The sequence below is a fragment of the Diplotaxodon limnothrissa genome, linkage group LG17 (assembly GCF_057381915.1).
Source record: "Diplotaxodon limnothrissa isolate DT_005_m linkage group LG17, D_limnothrissa_male_GT1.1, whole genome shotgun sequence".
Classification (NCBI taxonomy): Eukaryota; Metazoa; Chordata; class Actinopteri; order Cichliformes; family Cichlidae; genus Diplotaxodon; species Diplotaxodon limnothrissa.
Genome location: NC_140612.1, coordinates 1658902 through 1668793, shown reverse-complemented (window position 1 = coordinate 1668793; position 9892 = coordinate 1658902). Strand labels below are relative to the sequence as shown.

At 43.5% G+C, this 9892-nt stretch overlaps 1 protein-coding gene across 2 annotated transcripts; it reads left to right on the top strand.

Annotated features, from left to right (window-relative positions):
* nfyba (nuclear transcription factor Y, beta a) lies at positions 1-7772 on the top strand. Of its 2 annotated transcripts, none has more exons than XM_085375872.1 (7): positions 1-87; positions 1898-1991; positions 2082-2212; positions 4432-4629; positions 6661-6739; positions 6811-6890; positions 7228-7772. In XM_085375872.1, exons 2-7 carry the CDS (start codon positions 1898-1900, stop codon positions 7258-7260), a joined length of 615 nt encoding a protein of 204 aa, XP_085231998.1. In that variant the 5' UTR covers positions 1-87; the 3' UTR covers positions 7261-7772. The 2 variants fall into 2 exon arrangements, with proteins under 2 accessions (XP_085231998.1, XP_085231999.1); XM_085375873.1 differs by lacking the exon at positions 1-87 and adding an exon at positions 100-380.
* Positions 7773-9892: the final 2120 nt, after the last annotated feature.

Here is a 9892-nt window from a genome sequence, read left to right as displayed (position 1 = left end):
CCGCGCTGGGACTGGTCCTTTTGCAGCCATTTTCTGTCCAACCAAACAGCCGTCTCAGGAAGGTAACCAACCAGGGCTTCATTGCAGGTTTGTTCCTGGCTCCGGCCAATGATTGCTAACCGATTTCTCGTTAGCTCGAATGGAAATGTCCGTCTCTGTCTGATTTTTTTATTTGTTGTCTGGGTGAATGAGGGCTGCTCATCAGGAAGTATCCAGCGGGTGAAAGTTTAAAAATGACTACTAAACATTTCGGCCCTGGTCACGTCTTGCTATGCTGTGCACCACAAAGAACAGGCCAAGGCGGACGCGAATTGCGTTGGATCTGCAGTGAGAATGTATTTAAGGGACACTCAGTGCCTGAATAGGGTTAACTACTCAAGGTAACAGTCCACTGGAAAGCTTCTCTTCATTACGTTAAAAGCACTGGTTTCCCCAATATTGGCGAGGCCACGGGCTAACCCCATCCCCGGGTTAACATTAGCTAAAAATGTCACAAATGATAACCGCTACTTACCACACGGTAGCCAAACACATGCCAGTGTATTTAGCATGTGGCTAACGTAAGCTGGCCTCACCGTTGGCTTACAGCTGTTTTACGTTTTCCCTTTCAGATAAATGCTAACAGTTCCAGTGGGTAGCTAGCTGTGTCATGCCAAGTTAAACATTTCTCAGTGCAAACACACAGGCCGATATAAAAGTGCGCACAGTATGAGGGAGCGCTGTTATTGTGGCATTCCTCCTTATACACGTCTGAGTACCGAAATACGCTACTTAACCAAGCTAGTCGTTAGTAGAAACTCAGGATGCAGATAAACCCTCTAAAACAAGCACCAAGACGCAATAGCAACAAACCCGCCAAGTCAGTCTGCTGGAAAACAAAAACACACGCATGTATCAGGATTGGGTGACAACACAAAACACGTTTGGCGCACTATTAACGGCCAGGTTACCTCCACCGAATAAGACCTACTGATATTTAGTGTACATTGAAATGTTGAATGACTTAGTATTACGCTATAAAAACATTGCGATGGCCTTCTCTCCCTGATAGATGCGATGTTATAATAAAGTAGCCTTTGCCTTTAGCTTACCAGTTGATTGAACAGCTGAATGACCTCGTTAATTAATACATAATAAAAGAAAAAAATAATTAAAGTGTCCTAACCTGCAACAATTAAAGCTAGCTGCCCCCTTATTTACAAAGAGTTGCTACAGTAACAGCTTCTTTTAGTTGGTATTATTTTTAATGCCCTTCCTGACACAAGCCCAAAGGGATTTGTGTCTCCTCCCGGGATCGAACCAGCGATCTTTCACTTGTTAGGTCAACCCTTGATGTGTGTTTCGCTGTTGATTGCAGGGTTTGACATATGGCCTAAAACATTATGATAAAAATGCTCAAATCAGTCAGCATTGATCATTATCATGATCCATTTAAAAATACTATTACTTTAAACTTTAAAGCTTCTGTGTTCATTTAAACAACACCTTACCCTACTCAATACAACAGTAGGTCTGCTACTGTCAAGCAAAAGATCAATAAATAAAATGGATAAATGGTTTGTTTAACAGGTCATAGCTGCACTTTCTTTTGTGCTCACCCATGTCAGACATATCTAGGTCAGTCTGAGTGTTGGAGTCACAGTGTAGCTACGGAGAAAAACAGCAAGCAGGCATTATTTATTCTGTTTCATAGCTCAGAGCATAGTAAAACAGCATGTGGCTGAATCCCAAAGGAAAACATCTTCTCCTACCTAGAGGAGCATGCATGCTGGGACCCTTCTAAATAACTCAGATCATGCCTAAGGTGTGGCTCTAAGAAGCTGGCTACATTCAGGCTTCATAGGTTTACTGTAGTGCTACAGCTCCAAATAACTAAGCCAGCTGTGTGGTATTGCAGATGGACGGAGACAGCTCGACCACCGACGCCTCCCAGCTGGGCATCACTGGAGAGTACATGGCTTCCAGTCACTATGTTCTCCAGCCTCAGGAAGGTAAGGAAAAACAAAGTGTCAGTATAAAATCTTCATCGAAGTGCATTTTGGCTTTGTTCTTATAGCGCTGACTCTCTGTGTGTTTCATAGATGATGGAGATGAGAATCTGAATGACCATGAAGACGGCAGCAGTAAGGAGAACTACAGGGAACAGGACATATATCTTCCCATTGCTAATGTGGCTCGCATCATGAAGAATGCTGTTCCTCAGACTGGAAAGGTTTGTGAGGGATGAAAGGGAAGAGAAAGAAAACAGAAATAATAACGCCTTCACACAGTATGTTATTGAGCTCACAAAGAGATTCTTAACCTCCTCAGTTTCACTTTCATCCTGGCCACCTTTAAATAGCTTTCACTGTTATGATAAGCACCTCTTCTAGCTTTGCCTCAGCAAGAAGGGCCGTCTGGTGAGATGTCTCACTCATGCTACTTTGACAGCCATCGTTAGAGATGGGAGATCACTCTTTAATGTCATTGCACAGTCATACCTAGTACACTAGTGCTGTACAAGTCCTTCAGGGTGTGTGTGAATGTGTGTGTGAATGGGTGGATGACTGAAAGTAGTGTAAAGCGCTTTGGGGCCCATAGGGACTGAGTAAAGCACTATACACATACAGGCCATTTACCATTCAGGGAGGGAGGAGGATGTCCAGTGATTTTTGGGCCATATTAATGACCCTCTGAAGTGCTTCTTTGTGTGCCATGGTGCAGCTGGAGAACCACACACAGATGCAGGATGTCAGCACACTTTCAATGGTAGAAGACGACCAGCAGCTCCTTCAGGCCCATTTTTCTGAGGATTCTCAGAAAATGGAGATGCTGTTTTGCCTTCTTTACAACCACTGAGGTGTTTGAGCTCCACTGGAGGTCTGAGTCTATGTGCACACCCAGGAACTTGAAACTGGAGACCCTTTCCACACACTAACCATTCATGCTGATGCAGCTCAGACTTCCTCCTTCTAAAGTCGACTCTCAGCTCTTTTGTCTCGGTGGTATTGAGGTCCAGATTGTTGTCTACACACCAATCTGACAGCCTCTGAACCTCAGCTCTGTACGCCATCTCGTCGCCCCCAGAGAAGAGCCCCACTAAGATGGTATCATCTGGGTGGGTACTGACGCAGTCATGTGTGTACAGAGTGTACAGTGGGGGACTCGGTACACAGAGTTGTGGAGAGCCGGTGTTAAGGCTGAGGGCCCACTCTAACTCGCTGTACACGGTCTGACAGGAAGTCTCCGATCCAGCAGCAGGTGGTCGGAGGAAGTTCGATATCCAGCAGTTTAACTATTAGTCTGTCGGGGAGTATCGTATTAGAAGCAGAGCCAAAGTCAACAAAGAGCAGCCTGGCGTAACGGCCCTGTTGTTCCAGGTGGGAGATGGTGGTGTGTTGGTTGTAGCAATGGCATCTTCAGTTGATCTGTTAGCTCTGTATGTGGCAGGACATGATGTGATGTTGGACCAGTTTCTCGAAGCACTTCATTATAACAGGTGTTAGAGCAGCTGGGCGGCAGTCGTCGAGGCTGCTGAGGTTGGTACACTTTGGCAGTGAGACGATTGTGGCCGACTTTAGGCACGGCAGGATGCAGGACTGGGGCAGTGAAGCGTGAAGATCTTAGTGAAGACCCCCCGGCCTCTCTGATGCCTCTTTTCAGCTCAGATCTGGCTGCACTGTACTGCTTGCTGTCACCAGACCTGAAGGCAGAGTCACGTTGCTTCAGCAGGACCTGGACCTCATTAGTCATCCAGGGTTTCTGGTTGGAATACACCCGGAGACGTTTGTCCACAGTGACGCTGTTGACAGAAGTTGATGTACGAGAGCACTGATGTGGGCTCTCGAGGTCCAGGTGTTCAAACACAGTCCAGTCTGTGTTTTCAAAGCAGTCCTGCAGCTGATGTGATGCATCTTCTGGACAGGTTTTCACAGTCTTTGTGGGGGGGGGGGTCAGTGTATGCAGGGATCAGCAGCATGGACATGTGGTCTATGTTGGGATTTGTCACTGTATAAATAAAATTGAATTGAGCTGAATAGCGTTCGTTTGGATGTCTCACTATGGGAAATGGAGACTCCATTAATGCCAGACAAGCTTATCTCAAGCAATCACTGCAATAGCCAGCAGCTCACCTATCCACGCGAGGACCCAGTGCCAGCACTGCTTGAGCTACACCTGAAGTGGAGACGTCCAGCCTGTAAAACCAGACGAAGGTGAGAGGTGAAGACCAGCTCGCTGCTGCACAGATGTCCTGGATTGACACCCCTCTGAAAAGGGCTCAGGACACTGTCATATAGCAAGTTAAGCTATGCTTCAAAGTATATGAGGAGTACGCAGGGAGACACATCACATAGTGAGACGTGGAAACGAATGCTAAGAACTTTGGCCTGATGCAGTTTCCAAAGGCCAGCTTTGAATCGTCTGTAATGTCTGCGTCTCTTTTTTGCACAGATTGCAAAAGATGCCAAAGAGTGTGTGCAGGAGTGCGTGAGCGAGTTTATCAGCTTTATCACATCTGAGGCGAGTGAGCGTTGTCACCAGGAAAAGAGGAAGACCATCAATGGGGAGGACATCCTGTTTGCCATGTCCACGCTGGGCTTTGACATGTATGTGGATCCACTGAAGCTCTACCTGCAGAAGTTCAGAGAGGTGAGGCGCAGCTTCCCATTTATTTGGATATTTAAGTTGAGATTCTGAATATTGTCATGTTTCTGTGATTGCTCACTGCTCAAGTTTTGTGTTTCATTGTTAATACTGCTGTTTGATGGATCCAAACTCCTCAAATAACTCGAGAGCTATGAATGCAAGTAGCTTTGATGATCACATAGAGTTTTAGAACATGATACCGTTATTATGCCCTTTTTATCTACCTGTGTGATTCACAACAGTCCAATTTATCAGGACCATAAGGCAGCTGTGTTCACAGGTGTCACAAGTACAGTCAGATTTTTATTTGCAGTCTAATTTGATTACTCAAAATCTGATTAATTAGCTTGAAAAATGTACGTTTGCACAGCTACTTGGATTCCTCTGACCAGTACTGAAGTGGTGCAAGTGGAGGGATTGGGATAGATGCTGTTAAGCAATGAAAAATTGTAGAATGGAATTCTCAGTCGAATCAGGGAATCCATAAACTCCAACAAACCTTTTTTTTTCCAGAAAGCAACATAGTGCTAGTACCAGTAATGTTTGTGAATGAAGCCGTGGTCATTTCTGGAATGTGTGTGCTGATTAAAGCGTTTTCTCATGTAAGCTTATAGATGAGATATTATTTAGAAATTGGTAATTAAATCATGTTGTAGTTTCTTCTGGGTTCAATTCAATTCAATTGTATTTATATAGCGCCAAATCACAACAAAAGTCGCCTCAAGGCGCTTCATAGGTACAGAGAAAAACCCAACAATCATATGACCCCCTATGAGCAAGCACTTTGGCGACAGTGGGAAGGAAAAACTCACTTCTTGCCATGTTAATTAGTTGATGTCGTTACTTGTAATTAGGGCTGCCACGATTTGTCGACTAGTCACGATTACGTCGACTATCAAAATCGTCGACGACTGATTTAATAGTCGACGCGTCGTTTGAAGCTTTGTAAGATCACAAAAGACGCAGGAATAAGTAGCAGGATTTAAGAGTGTAATAACGGACTGAAACAGAAGATGGCAGCATTGCATGTACAAGGATGTCAGCTACCGTTAAACCCCGAAGAAGAAGAAGCAGCTGTGTCCCAGAATTCATAGCGCGGCCCAGCGCAGTTTCCAACAATGGCGGCAGCTAGTTAGTTTTATATTACTCTTATTATTCTTTCTGGGTCACAAAATAAACGTTTCACATATTTTCAGGCGAGAATGTAGCTGTGTAAACCTCAAATATCTGCTCAGTTTATCAGGACACCACATATTTTCAAAAGCACTCCGACGTTTTCGGAGACGTCTGTTACCCACTAGCTCGTTAGCGAGCCGGGGGCTAGGCTCACTAGCGCCGTGAGAACACCGGACTCCCCGCAAATCGTTTTCAAACCCACCGCCGTCTTTCGCTACTCAGGTTAAATATATATGAGTCACTTAGATAACTTAAAATGTTATTGTTTGGCTTTTTTTTTTAGTATTTTATTTGTTCCTGAGTAAATCAGTTTGTCTGAGATTAAAGTTATAGTTTTTACACAGCTGAATAAACATCAAGCAGACAACTGATTATCAGAAGTGTGAGATGCTCCAGAATCTACTCCGGTGTCCTGTTATATTTTAGATAGCAAGGAGTTTATTAAACTTCACCGAAACAATCCGCAAATTTCATTAACATTTAATAAACTATCATCTTGTCTTTATTTTTAGTTAGCACAGACCTTAAACACTTAAAGCTGTAAGCTAATGATAGTTATATAAGAGCAGATGCTGCTGGTGCAATAAGCTGTAGTTTTACGTCCAATGGATGATGATCTGACTAGTCGACTAATCGCAAAAATAATCGGTGACTAGTCGACTATCAAAATAATCGTTTGTGGCAGCCCTACTTGTAATGACTGTTAAATACAGCGGTCCTGCTCGCTGATGATCAGATAATCAAACACACGAGTTTGGCAGCACCTGGCTGCTTCTACTCTTGTAAATGCTGCACGTGTAATTGGTGTTTCGTAGCACTGCACAGAATAACGTGAAAATGTTTTCTGCTGTCTTCCAGGCAATGAAGGGGGAGAAAGGAATGGCAGGTGTGACTGTGGGAGAAGGCCTTAGTGAGGACCTCTCAGAGGACAGCTTCAGTAAGTGAAACACAAGCAGCGTCCCCTCGTTAATGAACAGTCCTAATCAATTCCACTTCTTTTCTCATCAGCAAATCCACTGCCAGCTGGGATTATCACAGCAGATGGTCAGCAGCAGAACGTTATGGTGTACACCACATCATATCAACAGGTAAAAGAACATAAGTGCTGTGCTGTGCCTTTATCTTGCTACTAAGAGGAAACACATCAGTCATGTAGTTGGATTGTTTTATCCTAAGTTTGGAAAACTCTTTGCAGTCAGCTCGACAGAAAATTGTGTAATAAAAGCAGAAGCTAAACCTGATGACAGGTTTCTTTGGCTAACTCTGCACAGATGTGCCTGAATACATTTTACTGTGTGGACACAGCCGAGTACTCGTTATAGTTTGTATATTGACTCATGGTCTGTAATTCGTATTCTTCATCTTGTGATTGTTTTTCGTGAAAAGTGGAATTTTGTTGGTGATGCTCGCTTCTCTTTGTTCCAGATTCCCACTGTACAGCAGATCCAGTTTTCATGACGAGGCTCCATCACTCCCAGCCTGAACGCCGCGGCTCCGTGCACACTCTCCGATCACCGATGACATCTGGCCCGGCCGACGGGTGAAGGTTATCAGAGAGAGAGCAGGGGGTGTTGCAGAATCCCTCATGTACAGAGAAGCCACTGCCTGTTTAGTAGAAAGTGTAGTTTCTAGTTGCAGTGTTCCAGATGTTTTGGAGCTTCCAGAGCAGCTGGGAAATTCAAGGCTTTATTTTAAAGGCTAGTCTTCGTACATGATTTAGTGATGAATTCCTGTTTGTGCTTTCGTGTTAATGTGTTTGCTTTTATGCCTTTTTTTCCTTCCTCTTCTCTGGGGTAGGGCTGGGTTGGACGGGGTTATAAAGGGAAATGTTGCATTGGATGCTTTTTTTTTCATGTCTTCTCTGTTTGAATCAAGAGGAGCCGTCTCACTAGATTATGCAGCTCTTTTGTAAGTTGACAGTTTACCATGTGCTTTAATGTCCTAAAAATCCTTTGAATAAAATTTGAAAAGTCTCCTCTCTGTGTTTCCCCCGGTCCCAGTGCCAAACCCACACGTCTTAGTCTGAGTCTCAGTGTGTGTTACTTCCTGCTTTATTTTGATAGTCTCCTGTCATGTATGTTATGTTCAGTTTTGTGTGTGTCCTCATCTCCTGCTGTGTATACATTGTCTGCGCCTCTCTCTGCTCTGTGTTACGTCCCCTCTAGCTGTGTGTTCTCCATAGTTCCTAGTTTGAATATATAAACATAATGATGTATCAATCGCAGAATACCCATATGAGGTCCTGTATGATATACATGCACACACCTCTAACTAACCAGCCTCTCTGAGGCTGATTTAAGGCTCATGTTATTATTGGGCGATAACATGTCAAAATGCTCCCTGACAGCTGATATTTTTTGGGGGTGGCTTCCTAATGTGCTCGTGGTGATCCTCAGAACCTCAGATCCAGTTCAAAATTTGAATTCCCGCGTTTTTTTAACAGCTTGAGTAACATAACAAGGCAAAGCTTCTTAAATAGCAAGACCCCAGTAGATAATGTTTTGAAAATATGTCTGTTAAAAAGTGAAACTGTGGCATATAAAATAAGTACTGATGCTCTATATTACAGTTTTTCTCAGTCGCTTTGGTGCGTTTCTCAGAACACCATTAACATTTGCACAGCAGTTAGTGCATTTCCCAAAACAATTAGTGCAAACTGCAAAACCTAGTGGATAGCAGCAGAGTGAAGCTGACCCCCCACCCACTTGAAACGTAAAGGCAAATAGGCGGAGCGGTTAGTGCTACGTTTGTGCAGATTTGTGCAGGTAAAATTAGCGTTTGTGCTGCTACGGTTTCCGAGATATTAAACTTTATTTTATAGGTCATTCAAAGGTCACCATCCCCCCAGACTGCTCCAAAACGGGCCAAAATGGTCTACTTTTTTAGTGCTACGTTTGTGCTGGTTTGTGCAGGTAAAATTTGCGTTTGTGCTGCTTCTGTTTTAAAGATATTAATGAAAATGTAAAGGTCAACCAGCCCCCCCACATTACCCAAATCCAACAAAAGTGGTATCAAACGTTTGTGCTACGTTTGTGCTGGTTTGTGCTGCAAAGATTTTCGTTTGTGCTGCTATCATTTTAAAGATATTAATAACAATTTCTAGAGGTCATCAGAGGTCAACCAGCCCCCCCACATTAATTAAATCAAACAAAATGGGTGTCAATCAACTGTGCTACGTTTGTGCTGGTTTGTGCTGCTAAAATTTTCGTTTGTGCTGCTTCTGTTTTAAAGATATTAATGAAAATGTAAAGGTCAAAAGGTCAACCAGCCCCCCCACATTACCCAAATCCAACAAAAGTGGTATCAAACGTTTGTGCTACGTTTGTGCTGGTTTGTGCTGCAGAAATTTTTGTTTGTGCCATTATTTTAAAGATATTGACAAAAATTTCTAGAGGTCAACCAGCCCCCCCATATTAATGGAATCAAACAAAATGGATGTCAAACGTTTGTGCTGGTTTGTGCTGCAAAAATGTTTGTTTGTGCTGCTAACATTTTAAAATGTTTAATAAAATAACGTCTTGATGCGTGCTTAATCATCCAGGTAAGTAAATCCCAAAAGGTTGATTCTGTTCATCTGGACATTTTCAGTTGGAGAAACGTTTCGTCACTCATCCAAGTGACTTCTTCAGTCTCAGCTGACTGCAGGTTTCCCCAACCATATAAACACCCGTGAGTGAAGTTGCCCCCCCTACCTTCTTCAAATCGAACAAAATTGATGTCAAACATTTGTCCTGCAAATTATTTTGTTTGTGCAGGTTATGTTTCCCTAATTTTATAAACAGTACATGTACAGTGAGAGAGAGATGTTACATCTGTCTTCACTTGCATCCCAGTCATAGAAGCGTTGGAGGTCGTTCATAAGAGATTACAGGATCATCCCAACCTCAGCAACAGGACCACTCTCAGCACTGATCAGTTGTGTTTGCTTTTGGAACTGTCTTAATTCCACCTATTTTGCATAAGGGTCAGTACAGGCAGAAATCTAGGTGTGCCATGGGTTCCCACAGGCCCCTGGTCAAAGTCACCAAACCAGTTCGTAAGCAGGTACAGGTGTGGCCAGAAGGGTCCTCAGAGGCACTGCTTTTCCACC

Coding starts and splice junctions, on each gene's coding strand:
- nfyba (XM_085375872.1), top strand. CDS start 1,898: ATGGACGGAGACAGCTCGACCACCGACGCCTCCCAGCTGGGCATCACT. Junction 2,213..4,431: donor CTGTTCCTCAGACTGGAAAG/GTTTGTGAGGGA, acceptor TTTTTTGCACAG/ATTGCAAAAGATGCCAAAGA. Junction 6,891..7,227: donor ACACCACATCATATCAACAG/GTAAAAGAACAT, acceptor TCTTTGTTCCAG/ATTCCCACTGTACAGCAGAT.